General features: G+C 39.2%; 1 protein-coding gene across 2 annotated transcripts in view; it reads right to left on the bottom strand.

Annotated features, from left to right (window-relative positions):
• Nucleotides 1-21,784, bottom strand: part of SWAP70 (switching B cell complex subunit SWAP70) — a 60,825-nt gene that overhangs the window by 27,502 nt on the left and 11,539 nt on the right. For both annotated transcript variants that reach the window (XM_044425796.1, XM_044425795.1), the window contains exons 3-11: nt 21,203-21,376; nt 15,733-15,960; nt 12,861-13,007; nt 11,373-11,481; nt 8,851-9,032; nt 2,594-2,701; nt 1,884-2,050; nt 1,177-1,375; nt 725-821 (exon numbers count right to left, since the gene is read on the bottom strand). In XM_044425796.1, the coding sequence (XP_044281731.1) occupies nt 725-821; nt 1,177-1,375; nt 1,884-2,050; nt 2,594-2,701; nt 8,851-9,032; nt 11,373-11,481; nt 12,861-13,007; nt 15,733-15,960; nt 21,203-21,376 (1,411 nt within the window). The remainder of the gene's footprint in view (nt 1-724; nt 822-1,176; nt 1,376-1,883; nt 2,051-2,593; nt 2,702-8,850; nt 9,033-11,372; nt 11,482-12,860; nt 13,008-15,732; nt 15,961-21,202; nt 21,377-21,784) is intronic.

The raw sequence follows: 21,784 nt of genomic DNA, 5'->3' as shown, positions 1-21,784 counted from the left end.
ACCCAGTGAGCTTCATAGCCAAGGGAGGTCTAGAACCCAGATCTCTTAAGTCCCAGTCCAACACTCTAACCATTATACAACAATGGTTCTTTTAGCTAAGGTGATAATTGCAATCAAGGTGTAACTTTTCCGATGGTTAAAGTTCCTATTTCCTCAGAAGAAATAAAAAAACCAGACCGATGAGGTATATTTTCTGCTAGTGGCCAGCCACTTTGTTTTCATAAAAGGGAAAGCAAAGAACTACACATATATGCACACATTGCAAGTTGGCACTGTAATCTCAGACATATTTATATTTGTACAATAAACAAAAAGGAGATGTGTAAAAGCTGAAGACAACTTTGAGAACAAAGGCTAGCAGAGTTTCATAGTTGAATAGTTTCATACTATTATTATGTCACGATGATGTTTTATGGGGAGCTTATCACAGCAGCACCTACCATATCAGCTGGCCTTGTTTGCAGCCCATTCCTATATCCATTCAGAACTTACTTAAATCATGTTTTCCCAACTAGTCTTTCCCAGTCTGCTAAGAGGAAATGCAGCCTGGGGTGATTAATTAACAGCTCAAGTGTTGTAAGCCGCCCCGAGGCTTCGGCAAGGGGCTGCATAGAAATGTTCTAATAATAAATAAAATAAATAAAATGTCTGGGAAAGCACAATGCATCATGGTTAATAAAAATAACCAACAACAACTTTGCTGATTCACAGAATTACTTCCCACCTGGTTCAATTAATCGAATCAATCCCTCATGATGAGCTACTTTGTCTTTCCAGCTCTTGGTCTTGTTTGCTGCTGCTTCCAACTTCTTTTTTACCTCCTAAAACAAGATTCAAAGAAGTTAAGTAACAACAGTAAGTGTTTTATTCATTCTAGAGGCAAAAATTGTAGTTTACAAGAGAAAGAAGACCACAAAAAGAAAGCCTTTTCACATTACCTCTGCATCAGCCTGAGGCAAGGCAATCACATGCACTCCACATATCTGCCTTCATGTGTTTGCAGCTGCATATCATGTACTATCCTTGGCTGAATCCTGCACATGCTAGCAATGTTGAATTTTTAAACTTTATGGCTCCAACTACCCTGTCACCAAGGCTTTAAAACACTTAATTTAATCCTTTTCCCTTCAAACAGATGTCCAAGTCAAGCAGATATGCACGTTTGCATTAGCTCACCTCATACTGTTCAAGTGCTTGCTTTCTATCCAATTCCAGCTGTTCTAACTGCTGCATGGCAACTTGAAGAGCATGTTCCTTCGCCATTCTCTGATTTTCCAACTCCTGCTTCTCAGCTTCAGTCACCTGAATGGTCTGCTGTTGCTCTAAATGCCATTTCTCCAGTTCTGCTCTCTTGGCGGACTCTTCTTCCAGCAGCCTAGAAAGAGTATATACCAACTGAGGAATGTATACTTAGAAAAACACTGTCCAATCTGCATCTCTTTTCCAGATGAGCTACTTGGCCAAGGAAGGATTAAGTCTAAAACAAATCAGTGGAAGGTCTTCATACTCCAACCTACTACACTTGGAGTTGAAATTACCTCACAGACCAAAATAGCTGCTCCCTTTCTGATTTTTCTATCATCCCCTTAAGCACATAGCTCAGTTTACATTAACCCAATTTCTTGACTACAGACCACTCCAGCTTAATAGATCTTGTTCTCCTGCCCTTCATGTTATAGAATGCCAGAAGAAATGTTTCACATGGGTTGAAGAATGGTGGATCCTGCCTCAGCATAGGAATATTAACATTGCTTTGTCATCCGGCAATGCTATACCTCTTCAGGCATTCTGCTGGGTAAGTGTTAGGTAAGTGAATGGCAGCCCCTTCATGCCATACTGTCGAGCCCGCAATTTATTCCTGTTTTATAAAATTACAAACTGACCTGGCTTGAAGTCTCCTGACAGTCTCCTCATCTTGGCGTGCTTGTTTCTCATCTTCCAAGGCCTCCTGCAGCTGCTTATACATTTCCTCAAGTTCCCGGACTCTCAGTAAATATTGTTCTAGCTCAGATGACTTCTGTGCAACCTGCTCTTCCATTTTCTGTCTTATCTAGCAATATAAAGGATTATTTCATCATTCTTCAGAACAAGGGTCAGAATCTTCAGGTCTATGAGCCAAATCTAGCGTCCCTAGGATACCAAGCCAGCCCTCAGGAATTACCAAATGGCCTCAGCCCCTTTCCCAAGCACCAATGGGCTGGTGCTTCCTGGCCCTTGTGCTGCTTTTGCCATTCTAAAAGGCTGAAATGCCTCTCTCAGGGCTCAGATACTGGCAATGTGAGAGTTAACATACCAGATGCTAGTACTTTCTGGAGTGTTTGGCCCCTTCACCCCTACATTCTCACCAGAATGCAGCATCCAAGAGCTTTTTCAAACTGAGTCTGGCCCTTGGGCTGAGACAGTCTCCCAGTTCCTGGTCCAGAACAAATGGCAGCATTCATCCTTCTGTGAGGGAAGTCCTTTCCTCTCTCTACCAAGAACCCCCTTCCCACAGGCTCATAAGCTTGTCTCTGATTTCTCCTTTTTATCCACATACATGGACTAGTAATACCTTAATCACCATCATATTGTTTTGTTGTTCGGAGACACTTACCATTTTCTCTCTCTCTAGCTCAAGACTGAATCTATCTTGCAGTTCCATTTGAGTCTGCAGACGCTTCTTCTCTTCCTCTGAAGCTCGAGTTGCAGCTTCTTCAAGTTGCTGTATTGGAAGAGAGAGAGGCGATATTTCCTACTGATTTGTGTATATGCATGGGTCCAAACTATTATGTAGTTTTAACATTGCAATGTTTTTGCTTGATTGTATTTGTAATGTTAAATGTGTTGTAAGCCATTCTGGGGGGAAATATGAAAAGGCAGGATATAAAATAAAAATTAAAACCAGGAAGGTATTTGCTTCCAGGCTGGACTAATTCTTAGTTGAACAATCAATTGTGAAACCATAAGTTTAGGAAAGACCTAAAAGTCAGAAAGTCCAGCAGCCTACACTACATTCAAAATGTTCTGAATGCTAGGATTCAGACAAAATGTTAGGATTTTAATTAATGGAGTACTAACAGTTTTCAAAAGGAGAAGAGAACACACCAAGGATGCTCTTTATCACTTCTTTTATTTATTGAAGTACTGGAAATTTTGGCAAAGAAATAAGTTAAGCATCAAAAATTAAAGGCTTAAAAGTAGATGGAGAAGAATATAAAATGAAATGTTATGCCAATGATATAGTTCTGACCATTTTAAATCCACATCAATCTAATCTTTATATAGTAGATCAAATAGATTTTTTTACTTTATTCAGTCTATAAGATTAATAAAATATTCAAGTTTGCAATGAAACGGGAAGAGAAGAATATAAAAAAAGATTTCAGGATGTGAAATAACTTCAAACCTGGTCAAATATGTAGGGATAAATGTAATGGGACATAACGGTACATTATTTCAAGACAATTACCAAACAACATGGATGAAGATTCAAAAAGATCTGCAAAAAAATGGACCAAATTAAAAGTATCGAGATTGGGAAGAATTTCTATTATACAAATGAATGTACTATCCAAATTGAATTTTCTATTTCAGATGACATCAATTTCAATACTGGGAAAATCTTTCCAAGAGTGGCAAAAACAATTGAATACTTTTATCTGGGATAGCAAAAAGTCAAGGATTAGATTCAAAATCCTTCAAGATGAAAAGGAGAGAGAAGATCTCACAATAGCTAATTTAAAGCTATACTATTACACAGCTGGCCTGGTTTGTATTTCAGACTGGATAATGATAGGCTAGTGAAGTTAGAAATAGCAGATCTTGAAGGAGGAATACACAATTGCTTATGGGCCAAACACTTAAAAAGAACTGGTATCAAATAATAATCATGCATTAAGAGACAGCCTAATAAAAATGTGGTGTTCTATAAGAAAAAGAATTAGTCCTCTGATTTCTCCTTCAGTGTCCTTCGTTGAAGCATATGGAAAATACTTAAGGAAAAAATGACTTTATAAACTATGGGGATATGACTGACTAACAAGGACAAGCTAAATCTTGGCAACAAATAAAAGATGAAGGAAAAAATACACAGTGGCTTGTTTATTACCAATTGGGAAAGGCACTGCAAGAGACCTGAAAGATTCCAAAAAGCTGATTATGCAACAAAATGATCATCTATTAGAAAGACTCTAAAAGTAGTTACTTCAACATGATATTGAAAATCGGCAAGATAAGAAATGGATGACAAGTTGGATGCAAAATCTCGGAGAAGAAATAAATGGAAAGTTTTACGGAAGAAAGACATTAAAATTATATCTAGTTATGCACCAAGAGATAATTGGCATGTTTTTTCGATGGTATATCAGCTCAAAAGGTATATAAAAATAGAGAAGAACTACAATGGAAAATGTTGGAATGTAATAAAATAGATGGGACTTTCTACCATATGTGGTGGACTTGTGAAATAACTGAAAGATTTTGGAAGTTGATACATGCAGAAATAAAAAAAAAACTTTTACAACTAAATGTCCTATAAGTCTTCAGAATATGCTTTGGAACATAATACCAAAGACTTTTTCAAAGAACATGTCAGAGTTATTTAAATATCTGACAGCAGCAGCAAGACTTATAATTGCTTCTAAATGGAAAACACCAGAATGCCCAACTATTGAAGACTGGAAAAATAAGTTGGCAGAGCATGCAGTGATGGCAAAATTAAAGAATTTTTAAATTTAGTTAATTTAAATTAACTAAAGAATTTAAAGACTAACCAATTGAAGAATTTAATGATAAATGGAAATTCTATTATGTCCAGTGTGATTAATATGATGTAAAAGGAAGCTTGTAAAATGTTGTTAATAATTTATAATTGATTTGAAGTGACTGGAAAATTTGTCAGTATAGAAAACTATAGCCATTCTTGTTTCGAGCTTCAACAGAATATTGACTGACAGAAAAATAGAAATTTTTGGTCTGTTTGAAAATTTGCAGGTTATGAATGTATTGGTTATATTTGTTTAAAATCCCTTGGCAATTTTATTTCATTTTTTTCTTCTGTCCTTTTTCTTTCTGTATCTTATCTATATTAAGAAAACAGTAAAAAAAAAATTAAAACCACATTCTGAATGCATTAACCCACATAAACTAGAGAACAGCTCACAAAAAGCAAGCGACACGTAGGATAAAGGATGCACTGTCCACAGATACTTGTTGAGCAGGAAATAAGATTTAATATATCACACCCATGCAAATGAGTGGTGCCACGTGCTAAAACAGAACAAGGAAAGGATAGCCTAGGCCAGTGATGGCAAACCTTTTAGAGACTGAGTGCCCAAACTGCAACTCAGAACCCACTTATTTATCGTAAACTGCCAACCTGAATTTGCTGACCACCAGCACAAGGGAGCAACGTTCCACTGACTACCAGCTTTTGGCCTGCCCTGAAAAGGCATCTGAGTGTATTTCCTACCTGAGTGTATTTCCTACCTGTCCTACCTTCTGCTAAAATCGGAGTCCAAGCAAATCCCTGGCAGCTCACTGACCAGCCATGAGTGACATTGTTGCCTGGTGCCCTTCATCTTTCTGAATATGCGCATGACTGCTGGGGGATCTGGGCGATCCATCCTGTGCTGACAAAGAGGGCTCTGTGTGGCTAATGAGTGATGCCATTGCCTGGCGCCCTTAATCTTTCCAAATATGCACATGGCTGCTGGGGTGATTGCATGCCAACAGAGAGGGCTTTGCGTGCCCCTTTGGGCACACGTGCCATAGGTTCACCATCACTGGCCTAGGCTAATGAGGAAAAGCTCTGGTACTGTGTACAGACCATAAAACCCTAGGATAGCACATATATCATGCCAGACTCATGCAGAAGGCACAGGCCAGCATTACTTTGATTTGCAATTCTACCAGCAATGGCTGGGACCCTGCTTGGCACATGCTCAAATGCTTCTGTGAGCAACAAAGGAGTGTCTGGATTGTTCCTTGCAGCAGCAACCTCTCTGTGACTTTCTTTTGGCTATCCTGTACACACTGCCAGCCTTCCTATTGTGCAGTCAGGATAAGGTACCAACAGATGCGGTCTTATGTTACACAATAAAAGAAGGAATGTTGAAGAACAAGACCCTGGATTCAAGCTTGGCCACAACCACTAGCCATATCTAACTGGTTTCTAAAACGTTTGGCATTTTGTGCTAAACTGGCAATAAGAAAGCAGTAGCAAAATAAATACTTGTGGGGAAATTCCTCCAGCTTTACTATGATGCCCTTGTTGGCCCCATAATTCTTTCACCATGCTAAATAAGCTATCAGACATTTAGGTAAACTAAATAGGCTGAATACGCGTCACAGGATTAAAAAATGAACCTTTATGAATACACCTTCTGTCAACAATAAAATTCAGTACGTGATCTTCCAACAAGTCCCCACTCTTGCCACACACACACTATACCAGTGGCAGACTGTGCTTTTCTCAAACTTCAGTTTCTTGTAACAGTCATTTAGAACAGTTAATTTTTGCCTCAGTTCACTACTACGTTGTCTGTTACCTACTAGTAGTTCCAGTCTGCATCCAGCAAACTCAGAATTATATTTTTGCCTGACACTAGAACACTTCCTTTCATCTGAGTGTGGCTTAAAACTCATAAAGAAGGAACTCCCACATCTTTGCACTGTACTCATGTATTACTCTGTCTCTGCATGAGTGCTAGCCATTATTATGAAATACTTTAAGTTCAATGCATTAGAAGGAAAACTGCACAGCTCTTAAAACTATACCAGGGGGTCCCCAGCATGGCACCCCAGTGACACCTCCACAGCTCTTCACTCCTAGTCCCCTTAAAAATAATTAAAAATAGAAAAAAATGTGGGTGCCAGATTCTCCTTGTTCAGTGTGCAAGAAAAGAAAGCAAGACAAAAGGGTAGGGAAAGAGTGAAGAAAGGGACTTGGAATGGAGCAAAACAGAGATGTAAAGAGCTTGGTAGAGGGACAAATAGCAAGGGTAGAGGCTGGAAGTGAGACGAAACAGCAAGATAAAAAGGTGAGTGGGAGAAAAAGAGCAAGACTGGGAGCTAGGAAGGAAGGGAGAGAAAGAAAATGGCTAGTGGTTTAGGCAGGAGAGAAAAGGCAGGAAAAGGGTTGGGGAAGAAAAATATCAAGGCTAGAGACTGAGAATGGAGAGAGAAGAGGAGGGAGAAGGAGCAAAGAGGAGAAACCTGTGCGGACCATAAGGTCTGAGCGAACTAAGGGGCACCTCCTTCCCAGTCTCTAGCCTCACTATTTCTATCCTCACTACCACTTCTTGACAAGCAGGCTCCCATGGCATTTGTTATGCAGCAAACCACATGGGAACAGCAATTTCTCAATTTTCTAAATACATTAGTGAGTCGAAAAGGGTTGGAAACCCTTGGACTACACAAATAAGAAAAGCTGTTCTGGGCAGCTTGCAGATACAGTTTCACAGTAGAACTACCCTAACAACATTGAGAACCCTAAGATCAAATCAGCTAGTGAGCCCTAATTATCTTTTTATTGTATAAAGTGCAATTCTATGTGATTCTATGTATCTATGCCAATGACCTGAGCCTGTTATCTTCTCCCAGGCCTGAAAATTCCCTTCAAGGATGAGCCATGTGCTTGGCAGCACCAAGGAATCTTCCTCCCCTTGACTGCAAGATAATCAAGGTGAGCAACATTCAACTTGCTGGAATGACAGCACAACATTATCCAGATTTCCCCAATCAAGAAACTGTGGCTTTATTACACATTTTTGTATTGGATAAAAGCTCTTATTTCATGCTAATACAGCACATGCACCCTCTCTCAGCCTTTGTGGGTAGAAACTTTCCTCTTCTCCTCTGAGCCGGGGTGGGGGGGGGGAGCAGAGAAGAATAGCCTCTCAGGAACTTCTGCTATGAAAGAAGAATTGTGCAAGATTATCTACTTTCTGGTGCAATTCAGTAACAAAAAACAAACACATTCAGTTTCTTTTTCCCATCTCCATTTCAAAATTGTTTTAGAGAGAAGATAATTCACATGGTGCAATGATTATATCTGAGATAGACTTTTTAGAGCATGCTGCCAGGACATTCTATTACTATATTTAGTAAATTTTACCAGGAGCAGACTATGTACTTTGGAAGTATATTTTGACTGAAGAAGTTCCAAGTTGTACTTCTTGAGGCAAGGGATCTTTCCTAATCAAAGTATTACATTTTCATAGTGCCCAACAGAGAAAGCTCTCTGGGTGGTTCACAACAATTCAAAACAATTAAAAACATAAAAGATAGCATAAAATACAGTATAACACTTTAACTGACTAAAACCAGGGCTTTTTTTTGTCACAGAACACACCGGAACAGCGTTCCAGCACCTTTTTTTGACGGATTTTTCCAAGTGATTGTGAATGGGCATAGCAGGTTGGCGGCAAAAATCATTAACATAGTGCCTGCGGGCTGCTTGTTTGTCAGCGCTGATTGTCGGCGCTGATTGTGAGGGCGCCGCTCGGCTTGGGACGCTGCTCGGCTTGGGATCGGTCATGTGGTCGCGTGCTGAGTGCTTACTGCCGGGGGAGACCATTGTGTAAAAGTGTGACCCAAAGACGTGAGTTCCAGGACCTTTTTTTTTTTTTTTTTTTTTACAAAAAAAGCACTGACTAAAACTATAGCATTAACATGAAAGTAAAAGTTCAGAGTGAGGCCTAACAGTATTACAAAGATTTAAAATCCAGTACAGGGTTTAAAACAGACCAAAACTAAATTTGCTGGGAAAATAAGGAGGTCTTTGCCTGGCACTGAAAAGAGTAGTGCATTGTAGTCTCTGTTCTAACAGGACAGAACGTCACTGAGAGGAGGCCTGAGGCCTGTGCCCACCTTTCGAACCATCTCCAGTTCCTTCTGTTTGTTTTCATTGGCCACTTGCAGCTCTTTCATTTGCCTCTCCAGTTCCTCTTGTTCAGCTTGCAGTTTCTGGCGTAATTCTTTACGTTTCTGGCGTGCTTCCTTGTGAGGGGGAGGGCTATTTAATCTTAGCAGGTTTACAGTTGTCTGAATAGCTGTTTGAATTGTTTATAAAAAAAATGCAGAGAGAAAAATTATGCACTATTTATTTAACAGCCACAATATTATTTTTTGATTTAAGAATAGACATTCCTTTACTACAGTTGTTAGTCTGGTATCTTCCAGTCATGCCTTACGATTTAACTTCTACACTGAAGCCAGTACGCCAGGATGACTGGTCTTGTATTCATATCTGTGATCCACATGCTGGTGTGATGGTCATAAATAACACTGGTCTACAAATGTTGGGAAATTATTAACCTCCAAGATAAAATGTGCTAATTCTTACATATTTTGATTAGTGAATTAGAAAACAGGTGATAAAGGTCTGGTTGGCTAAAGTTTTCAAGATATTTCACAATAAAGATTTATACACAGGCAAGTATATTTGCCTACAAGGAAGGGAGATGTCTGATGATCATAATGCCTTGTAATTTCTCCACAAAGTACGGTAGAACAATGAAAATGGTTCCACATGAAAGTGTATAAATTTATCTTCACTTTGAAACTAAAGATTATTACCTAACTGTAATGTATTGCTCTTTAATTGCAAGGTACATTTGTCTTGGTCAGATCTACGCATCATACAGTTACATCTGGTGGCTTGTGAAAGTGTCATTGCCTAACATTTCCAGGAAACAGTTGTGTGGTACTTTCCCTCAGAAGTCAAGATGCTTTGCATGAAACTGGTCACAGGTTCAATTAGCAGCATCTCCAGGTAGGGCAGGGAAAGAGTCCTGCCTGAAACCCTGGATAGTCCCAATCCTAACCCTAATACTCAGCTAAGCAGGCCAGTGGTCTGACTCAGGAAAGGCAACTTCCAACGTTCCCAGAACCAATGTTCCCAGAACTTACAGCTCACATGCAGCCCACAGAATGGCAACCTAACAAAGCCTACTTATACCTAATTCCACCTATCGCACTGAAAGTGGGGTTTACTTTCAGGTTAACCTTATTCGAATCCAAGTATGAAAGAGATTTCAGGAAAGCCTGTTGCTCAGCAGTAGAGTCCACCATTTGCAAGCAGGTGATCCTAAGGCACCTCCAGTGAAAAGATCTTCAGTACAGTTACTAGGAAAGAACTCTACCTGAGATGCAAGTGAGAGTGGCCAGAAAGATGGACTGCTGAACTGACTCAATAGATGGCGATTTCTTCTGCAGTTTGGCTTACAGTTTCCCCTCTGAAGCCTTCCTGGTGCTCATGCTATCACCACTTAACACTGTCCTCCACTACCAGGCATTTAATGGTATTTACTGCCACAGGATGGGGCATTCATGTTAGTTACCTTTTTTAAGCTGCTTTAAACTGTTTTAAATTCTGTAGAATGAAATGTTATATAATGTTTTATTTCCTGCATTTGGTTTTCAAGAACTGTTGTGAACCACCCAGAGAGTGTCACCTATTGGATGGTATAGAAAAATGTGTTGTTGTTGATGATGATGATGATGATGATGATGATAAATATAAGCACAGACAGCAGTACTGAGCAAGCTGCAACACTGGTTAACAATAAAAAGGGAACTTTGCACTCTAGAGTATACAGTGTGTTCAGCTTTTTAGTATCACGGCAAAGTGATAATTCAGTAATAGCACACTGCTTGACCAGATCATAAGTCCATCAGTCTCTGATAGGGCTAGAGATTTTAACTTGGGTCTCTCAGGTCCTAAGATACTAAGCAGTTGCTGTTTCCTGTCTGTTCTCATACTAAAAAATGAGTCTGGGACGTTGGGGTTTATTACTTAGGCCTGTTGCTCTTATAAAACATTAAAAATAGTAAACATACAAACAGAAGTAGGAATGATGTGAAATAAGATAGCACTGTTTGACATCATCTCTCCTTTTACTCCCCAAAGCCCATAATTTTTCTGAGACTGTACTACACAACAGAGTCTGTACTGCCTGTACTGCTGAATGACCAGCACACTCTCAGGCAAGTTACTGTCTCAATTTTGAGCCAACATAATTATAGCCCAAATGGTTTTCCTGCCACAAAAGCAAAATGCTAGTTTATTTCTGTATGTTGTTACTTCTAATGTCAAGGCGTTAGAGATCCAGCATGTACACACTAGAAACAGTACAGAGCACCCATGTCAGAACTGAAAAATTGTTGACTATATTGGGGTGGTACAAGTACCAACACTTGATATTTTTGCAGCTTCTATCACCTAACAAAAAGATTTCTTGGTATTAAAAAGGCAGTAGTTAGAGGAGCTTTTGCAATTTTTTCTTTTTTCTGAGTTTACAGATATCCCTAAATTTCACAATGCAAACAGATGTTTGGGGACTTTTCCCCCAAATAGCTTTAAAATTCTAAAGTTGCCAGTTCATCCTTACCTTGAATCCACTCCTGTTTCTTCTTCTTATCAGAGGCACTGATTTCAAAACATTTCTCTAAGCTATTTATAAGAAAGAGGCATTTCTTCCCATCTTTGTCAGGCAAGGCCTAATAAAAAGAAAATTTTGCTATTAATAGACAGACAGTATAGCATTGTACTTGTACACATACAAGTGTTTGTAAATATAACTCTTCTTGCAAAAATTAGTTCAGAAGAAATATGACTATACAGTGCAGATAACTAAACCCCACAACAAACAAAATCTCCCACTTAGTGTGTATGTGTGTGGGGGGGGGGTGGAGAACCATGTGCAGAGAGATCTCCTTCACAAGCAAATTCATTCTCTGAATGTATGGAACTCCTCTTCAAAACCAGTGCTTTTTTGGTCATAGAACGTACCGGAACAGAGTTCCAGCATCTTTTTTCAACAGATTTTCCAAGTTTTAAAAGTAACTTTTGAAAATTTGATGTTTGGTCCACGTGGATTTGAATCGCCCTGTCGAGTGTAGCAGGTTGGCGGCAAAATCATTAAAACGGTGCATGTGAGCTGCTTGTGTGTTGAATCCAACGCATGTGTACTTCGCCTGCACTGGTTGTGATGGCGCTGCTTGGCTTGTGGCACTGCTCGGCTTGTGATTGGTTGTGTGGTCACACGCTGAGTGCTTTCTGTGGGTGGTGACTGTTATGTTTCATTACACAACTGACGTGTGTGGGTGTGTGTACAGTGATCAACTATGTGCGAAAGGTAAATAATTTCATGAGTTCCGGCACCTTTTTTTCTTACAAAAAAAGCACTGTTCAAAACTATACTTATATAAACATCAATAAATCTTATCAGTTAAGGTAATTTCCACGCTAGCAGTATCAAATTGTCCAACTTCCATTTTTTACTGTTTTCTGGAACAAACAGGTTCCAGAGGCTGCAAATAGGTTCCTTCGTGCCTATCTGACAGTCATCAACTGATTAGTTATCAAATGAAAAGCACAGCAGTGAAGGGGATTTTTTCTCAAAAGGAGGATCTGCCCCTTTGGGGAAGCTCTAGCTTTTTATTATCAGCCTTACTGTTCTCAGTCCCCTCCACCTTTGTCACACTTCCTTGAGCCTCTGGATAATATGGACAAGGGAGATCTACCTCCAACTCCCTTTTCAGGTGCACTTTCTTTTGACAGCTATCAAAAGAAAGGGTTCATTCAATCCATCTAACAAATTTCAGTATTTTGGACAGGGCCAGTGAAATATATGCAGATTCCATTGCTGATGAAATCTGTGTCTTCTTTACATCTTTCTGTGTTCTCTTTTTCTATATTTGGACATAAGAACAAAGACACCGGTCATTTGATTGTGTTCTCAATAAAGTTTAAAACCTCAGAAATAGTTCAAGGGATAGAAACAATTCTTAAGGGAAAAATTCATTTATCCTGGTGACCATCTTCCTAGAAAAGAGAACATTCCCATGGGTATAACATTTCATTTATTTATTTTTACCTCTACAGTACAGTTGCTGTCCAGTACTATATCTCCTCTTTTATCTTTTAAATCTTCACTCACATAATATGATATAACATTGGGTTTTAAGACAAACCAACGTTCTGTCCAGTTTTTCCTTCTGTGGCCTTTCTTCCACATATAACCCTTTAAAATATAAAATTATTAATTTACTTAACATTAGAACTCCTGGTTTAGAATTCTGATCTGAAATCCAAACACAGTCAACAGAGATGTACTTTTTTCAACAGACATGGATCAGGTCTGTTAATATAATCTGTGTAAATGTTCAAAGATAAAATTTCAAAGGTATAGTTACTGAAAGTTCATCAAGATAATTTAATGCTTTTCCTGTGAAGACATCTAATTCATGCCAGTTAGAAATTAAAAAGTGGCCAAAAATTCTACAAGCCTGTTTATGTGAATGAACATTACATTCCTGACTGCTTCTTCAGGCAATGTCAAACCATGGTTTAATATTAAGCCATGATTGACACTAATATTAAATCATGCTTAAATATTACTATTGCATGCTGGTTCACACAAGTATCACATAGTTCACACAGTGCAGTGATGGTCTCCCCAACTTCCATCAACTGGTTTACTTCAAAATATGTATGCACTGAATGAACATATAAATTCTTGTGAAGATGGACTCCCAAATCTTGATTAGCAATCCCAAGATACTTGTGTATTCACATCATATCTCATTTCCAAGTTTAGAAGGGCAATAAAGGCCCCATGGGGTTGGGGTAGTATATTTTGTCCTCCTATTCTACAGGAAATTCATTTTTAAAAATCAAAACACACAAGTGTTTGACCCTTGAGGTACACAGATTACCTTCAACATGTACTACTTAGGTTCTAATTATGGATACAGGTGTCAAAATGGCTCTACTGTACATTCAAAAGAGTGAAACACATACCTGTTGGGGTTTATCCAATTTGGGTAAAGCTATTCAAAATGGTACCACACAGAAGGAGAGAGAAATGCAAGTTTAAAGACAGGCCATTCCATTATTTATATAAGCATTAAATCTGCTCGCTTTAGAAAGGTTACTGACAAGAATTTAGGAAAGCAGTTCAGTAGAATTATAGTTATGTGCCCTATCCCCTCTGCTCCTTAGCCTCACAAGAATTTTTTCACTTCTTGAAAGGTTCCCCTTGAAGCTGCTGCTTTATAAAAGAGGAATCTGTGGTAAGATAAATTAAGGTGCTTTACATAAAAGAAAAGACCTGGATATATAATATCCTGTGAGTGAAAACTGGTGGAAGCAGAAAAGTTTTGCTGTTTAGAATTTAATATTTTCCAGTAGCATGTAAAAACCACAAGAGAAACCATTCTGGCACATTTTCCCAATTCTGCAAAGTCCAGGAAATGTTGAGATAAGAATATCTGTTTTCTTAAGCTAAATCACCTACCTGCGTTAGAACAGCTTTTTCCAGCCCAGTGCCCTCCAGATGTTTTACACTACAAATCCCAGCATTCTTGACCATGCTGGTTAGTGCTCATATAAATTGAAGTCCAAAACACCTGAAAGCACCAGATTGGGAAAGGCTGCTTTAGGCATAAAATATTCCAGCTTCAGGAATAAAATTGGTTAGTCCATCAACTTCCATCCAACAGTATAGCACATCCTCTTATGGTTATTTAATCAGAATCTATATTAAATGAACTAGTTAAAAGATATTTCTGTTCAGTGCTGCACAAAGAGTATTATTTCCCTGGAAATGCTGAGGCACCAACTGACAGCTTTGGGTCAAATGTGAAGCAAGGCTTAACAGATTTAGTTTCACTGACGCTAAACCACAACTGGTGCTTCACTTAAGAAAACTGCCGCCACCACCTCACCCATGCACCTGGACCTCTGAGACAATTCTTGCTTCCTCTTTAGCCTACCACATGACTGCATGCTTCAAGTCATATTCACACTTCAGGAACCACAGTAAGTAGCACGCACTTTTTTTGCAGAATTTCCAAGTTCCACTCAGGAAATTCTACAAAAATTCTACAAAAATTTCTTGCCCTGTAGTTTAACAAACCCTGATAATGAAAACCCTGATAATCATCAACATATTAGACATAAATTAAGACAAGGTAATCAGCATGTTGGCCAGTAGCACAAACCCAGTCACTGTAATCAGAATGCTGTATGATCCAAACAAGGTCACCATCATATGAGTGACCTGCAGTGACACATTTCTATGAATAAAAATGATACAGTAAACATTTTGATTACCATCCCTTCTTCTTTCCTTCCCTTTATGTACAACCACTAGAAATGTGTTGACATGGCTTAATGTAGCTGTATTTCCCTAGTAGTCAATAGCCTCCCCAAACCTGAGCTAAGCTAAGAATACCACGTGAAAACTTGAATTATTCTTTTCAATCTTTATTTAGAGGTGATGTTGCAGAATGGGTGGGTATGGGAAGACTATAGTGCATTCTCTAACTGCACTGAAAAGCTGTAGAAATTGATACTGGACACAAAGTGCAGTACCCTAAAGAAACTGAACTTCCTTTAAAAAAATAATAAAAACAGTCTTCTAGTTGTTAAGACTGCAAATATGAACTTTAACATTGTGGTGAAGTCACAGAAGCCACAGGGGAGACAATGAAGGATTTCTAGCAATCAGGTCCCTTTATTTTTCTTTGTCCCACACAAGACAAGCAAAAGCAGATTAATTTGATGTAAAATAGGGCATTCAGGCCATATTAATATGAATTATTTTTCTGTAGGTCACAGAATTTTGCTTTTCTTAGTGCAAACATTTTGAGAACACTTAAAAATTATGGATAGTGTACAGATGTAAAAGACTCTGGATATTAATCATTCATTCTAGTATTTTCTGCATTTTATGCAGATCTTACCTGTTTCAATACATCTAATATAAGTTCATTGAAGACTTCATTAATTGCCATAGACACTGTTTGTCCATCCATTCCTTTGCTAAACCGACCACTTCCAATGAGTTCAATCAATTCCCAGGCAGAAAGACCTTCCCAATTGGTGTCCAAGCTGATCTTGTAATGTTCAAACTGTTCTTGGTGCCAGCCTAATCCCATGGCTTCTGTCAGTTTCCTAAGCAAGTATTCAATCTGTACAAAGACACAAAAGAAACACAGTCCTTGAGCAAACACAATAACTAACCATCCTGCTAAAAATGACTGGGAACAGTGGCTCTTCATAGACCACTGTCACAGTGTCAGAGTTCATGTGGTCAAAGGTTCCTGCTCTGTAATTCAGAGTAAAGAAAAGTGACTCTAAAGGGTGGGGAGAGGGGATGCTATGCTAAACTTTGGGATTAATAGTCCATGAAAACAATCCCAAGGGGAGACTGTTTATCCAAGCTCCCTGCATACCTGAATCATGTACATATACTCAGAAGCTTACAATGACCCAACTATCTTCAGCAGACAGTCATAATGAAAGCCATGCTGGATCAAACCAATCTTGCCCCTCTTGTCCAGTGTTCTGCTCCCATGATGGCCAACCAGATGCCCTAATGGGAAGTCCACAAGCAGGATATGAATGCAATAACAAGCCCTCCTCATCTAACCCAGCAACAGGTGTTCCAAGATACTAGTACCATTATAACTAATAGTCATCCTTATCCTCCACAATTTGGTCTAATTCTTCTTTAAGGCTGTCCAAGTTGATATCCCTGACCCAAGATTTCTGTTCACAGCTTCTGTAACAGGTCTAACCCCCAATAAATAAGCCTATATAGGTCTTCAAAGTGCTTGCTTTGTTTGGCATTAAAGAATAGTTGCTTACAGCAGTACAATATGGCTTTAGTCAGCATTCCCCTGACCCTGACAGTCTGCTTTCATGAAGCTGAGGAGTTTCTCTGATATTAAGATGGGACGAGGGCCATGAACAATGCATATCTACAGCCTCAAATGTTCCTTATCAGGCATTACTCCTGCAGGCAAGAGGTTATAATAAGCTTATGCTTTTATGTCAGACAGAGATGAAACCTTTGCCATCCAGACAGGAATACTTAGTAGCTCACTATGCCTCATTATTTCTTAACACCTGTGTAAACAATATTAGTCCTGTAATCATACCTTTTAATTGTGTAGAATGCTGCATGCATGCATGCATGACAATACTGTAAATTTATAATCTATAAAGGCTAGCCACTTCTTTTGTACTTTAGTTCAGACTGCTTTCAAGGGGGATTCTGCTTTTTCTCTTTGAACCCAGCTGATTGGAATCCCACCTAGCTAGCTTGTTTGGTATTATTGCAATAATAAACAATCTTGTTCTTAGTAAACCTGGAGTTGGAGTATCATTCTCTGGAAATCTAAAAAAACTGTACTGCACATAGTCAGGGCAACTCTGTAGACCCAGAAAGAGAATTTTGTATTCTGGTCACATTCCTCAGAATCATAAGGGGCTCAACAGGCATACCAACATATGCATGTAGAGTTCCTACAAACCCAGTGAATTCTGGGCTAAATCAGGAAGAACATTATAGACATTGGTCAAATTGAATATAGGGCCCCTCTTCATGCACACTAAAGGAGTGATGAGAAGGTGACATGGCTGGCAGATAGATATTGCAAGGCAGATGGGGCAAGACTGCAAATGCCAAGACATGTTCTTTAAATGTATCAGGAATTCATTTGAAATCTTCATTTGCCATGGTAGTCCTGGAATGGGTAGCAAACACACAGTCAGAAGACTGTGTGTGTGGGGGGGGGGGGGGGGGGGGGGGAAGGGAGTTAAAGAGACAAATTTGTGGAATCTGCAACTTCAAACTTGAAAGACAGTACACCTGAAAACAACTCCTCTTCTAGTAATGGTATGAGGAAATACCACTGCTTCTTTCATTCCTGTTTTTGGGAGCCATAAGCACTTTTAAGACATCAAGCAACACTATACACATCCATACACTTATCTCAGACCTATTTGCATGTCCCCAACCAACATCTCTCAAACTAAGGAAAAGGGCATAGGCTGCTATGTTTAACAAGGTCAGAAAAGAATGAGACCATAAGCAACCACCAGTCTGGCATGGCAGCTGGAGTGCTGGACAGGGGCTCAGGGGACCTGGGTTCTTGTCCTCACTTGGTCATGAAGCTCACTGGATGACTCCAACCCTCAACCTAACCAACCACACAGGGTTGGTTGTGGGGAAAAAATGGAGAGGCTTCTTGGAGGAAAGGCAAGATATAAATGCAGTAAGCAAACTGACTAACTAGCACAGCTTCTCCATGCATATCCAACGATTTTCTTAACTGCAGAACATTCTACTGCCCTATAAAAGCTGTATGTCATAATCTGTTTTTCAAAAGCTCTACTCTTTCATAGTTCTTTAAGAAAGTCAATAAATACATGGACAGAAATAATCCAGTAGAGATTATTAACTTGGACTTCCAAAAGACATCTGATGAAGACTTCAGAAAGTCTCCAGAGCAAATTAAGTAGTCATGAAATAACAGGGAAGGTCCTCTTATGGATCACTAACTGGTTAAAGAATAGAGGACGGCTATAACAGTGGGGTTTCACAGGGATCTGCATCAAGACCAATGCTTTTCAGCTTATTCATAAATGATCTGGAATTAAGAATGAGTATTAAAGTAGTGAAGTTTGCTGATGACCTCCCACTACTGAGGGCAGTTAAAACCAAAAAGGATTGTGAAGAGCTCCAATTAATCTCTCCAAACTGGAAGAATGGGCACTAAAAGGCTGACTGAGGTTCAGTATAAGCAAGTGTAAAATAATGCATGTTGGGGCAAAAGAAAGAAAATCCCAATTTCAACTATGAGTTAATATGCTCTGAGAAGGCAGTGAGTAACCAAGAAGGGGATCTTGGGGTTGTGGTAGACAGTGCCATTAAAATGCCATTCCAGTGTGTGGCTGCTATGAAAAGGCAAACTCAGAGTTAGACACAATTAGGAAAGGAATTGAGAATAAAACTCCCAATGTCATACTGCCCTTGTACAGATGTATGCTGTGACTGCACTTAGAATATTATGTACAGTTCTGGTCACTGGACCAAAAAAAGAACATTATAAAGTAAGCAAAACCACTGAAAAAGGCAACTAAAACTATCAAAGGGGTGGAACAACTCCCCTGTGAAAAATGGTTATAATAGCTGAGATTGTCTGGCTAAAAAAGGCAACTAAGGGGGACATGATAAAGCTGTACAGAATTATACATGGTGAGCACAAAGTAGAAAGCAAAGCATTTTTCTCCTTCTCCCATAATACTAGAACCTGGGATCTTCCCATGAAGCAGGGGATACAGGACAGAAAAAAGGAAGACTTTTTCACACAGCACACAGTTAAACTATGGAATTTGTTTCCATAAGATGTAATGATGGCCATCAATTTGGATTGCTCTGGGGAGGAATGGACACATTCATGGAGAAGGAGCCTACCAATAGCTAGCAGTCCTGATGACTATATGCTGCTTCCATATATATACACCAGCTGCTGGGGTACTTGGGTTGGAGGTGTTCTTGGACTACTATGGGAACGGAATGCTGGACTAGGTGAACCCTTTGTCTGGCCAACATGGCTCTTCTTATGTCCTCAAGAATCCATTCCTGCAGAAAAAGAAATTCCATGGTCTGCCACCACGTGTGCCCTCTTGTGCCAGAATGTTATTATTGCTTCATAGTTTCAACTGCTGTTTAACAATACTGAGAAAAAAGTGAGTTCTGTCAAGCTTTCTCCTGCTTACTTTGGAAACATGCCAACCACTGCTTCTATTGTTCAACTGCTAAAATAGAAAAACAGAACAGAACTAAAGATACTTAAAACAACGTTTATCTTTAAAAGGCACACACTGTTTAATCAGGCATTTGTGGCAATGTATGTAAGTATATGCATGTTTACAGACAAAGGCTAAGGTGTTTATTTTAGGGGTGATTATAGTTAAACATTGTCAACAAACCGTGACATCACTTTGTAACCGACTGTGAATAATCAATGAACAAATGAGAACCTTGTTTGGCCATAGTGCTAGAAAGCCACATACCTATGGCTTTGATTCGGTGACCACTAGACAAGAAGCCAAAGCAGTACCTCGTTTTAACGTGGAGAGCCTGACATGCACACAGGACCTCAACCTTTCAAGCCTTCCTGTGATCCTATGCCTGACAGGAAGGTAGCAAAGAAACAGGAGGGGTGAGCTGCCCGAGTCTGCACTGTGGGTGCAGATTGTGCCATGGTAGCATTAGTGGACATGAGACATTAGAAACAACCAGGTGCTTGAGATACATCTTTGGTTTTTCTAAATATCAAGAGACTATGGGAAAGGGGTTGAGCTAAGACTAGTGCTCTGTCTCAAACAGTTCTTCACCAATGGACTCAGAATTATTTCCATGGTCATTGAGGACAAGGCATTATCAGCATATTTTATAAAGAACTTACAGAATTTACAATATATTTTTGAAGCACGTCATCTACCTGTGGGCTCACAGTCTAAAATATGGCATCACAACAAAGGTTAGAATCCAAAGAACCATTAAAACCAGTTGTGTGCATAGTTTTCAGTTTTTCTTTCAAGAAGAGCAGACACATGGCCAACTGCTTTTGAAAATAAGGCAAGTTTTAAAAGCAATGTGACAGCAGGTGTGGTGTGATGGTTAGAGCACTGGACCGGGACACAGGAGATCCAGCTTCTAGTCCTTATTTGGCCTTAAAGCTCATTTATTTATTTAGAGTATTTGTATGCCGTCCCATCGCATAGCCTTGGGAAGGCTTACATAAAATAAAACATAATGCACATAAAATCCAGATCCACCCCGGCTGCAGATTAAAACCTATAAACTGATGTTAAAAGTTATTAAAATATTGTTGAAATAAAAAGGTCTTAGCCTGGCACCGAAAAACAAATAACGACGGCGCTAGGCGGACCTCTCTGGGGAGTGCATTCCATAGGCTCAGGTGCATTCATTGGGTGGCTCTGGGCAGTCAGTGACTTTCAACCCCTAATCTATTTCACAGGGATGCTTTGAAGGCAAAATGGAGAGGAGGAAGACCACATAAACCACCATGGATTCCTTGCAAGTGGAGAAAATGTGGGATATAAATGTTTTTTAAAATAACATACATAAATAAAGAAATATTACACGGAAGTCAAGAACAAAATGGGTACTGAGAAAGAGCAACCTCTGTGCCTGAGCTTAGGAACCTCTCTGGATCATGTTAATAATCTGGGAATAAAGCAAGCAAGAGAATTACATGCTTCATTTTCAGAATACTACTACTAGTCAATATTATTTTTCCACCAACTGCAACAGAACAATAAATGCCGGAAAAACCCATACATTTTAGATACAGCTGGAGGATTATTTGAATACATAAAAGAGTTATTTCCTACCTCCTCTGGTACGATGATTAGTGGATATTTATCTTCAGATAGAAAATTGAAGATGACCCATACTTTAAAAGCATCCTCATCAGTAAGGAGCAAGGTATTTCTCTTAAGGTTCTTTTTGGCACACAGAGTCCAACACATTTTATTGAATTCAACTTTGTCAAAGTTTCCTTGAACCTAGTCAAAGCAAAGCAAAGCTAAAGTTAAAAGAAAAAATTAAAGAGACAAAGCAAAAAACTATACAATGTACTGGTGACAGCAGCAAGGCCACTGAAAACTCTTTCACAGGAAAGCTGAAGCTATATCACATGTTGATCTGTGGGCCTCGTTCTTATACTCCGTATTTAAAATTGGGCAGAGCCAGCTGTACAAATTGCTCAAGGAAGAATGTCTGTGCCAGTACTGGCTGCTACTTCAGACTGAATGCATCATTCTCTCAAATCTTCTTTTGTGTCTTGAGGGTGACTGCAAATTTGCTGACAGAGCAGTGGCAAGTCAATCACCACTGATGTTCCTTGTCTGCCATGAAGACTAGGCGGAATTAATGTGGAATAGACTGTCACTCAGTCTTGAGCGTGATCCTTC

Source organism: Varanus komodoensis, unplaced genomic scaffold, assembly GCF_004798865.1.
Source record: "Varanus komodoensis strain SLA01 unplaced genomic scaffold, ASM479886v1 scaffold16, whole genome shotgun sequence".
Taxonomy (NCBI): Eukaryota; Metazoa; Chordata; class Lepidosauria; order Squamata; family Varanidae; genus Varanus; species Varanus komodoensis.
This window is presented reverse-complemented; position numbering and strand designations above follow the sequence as displayed.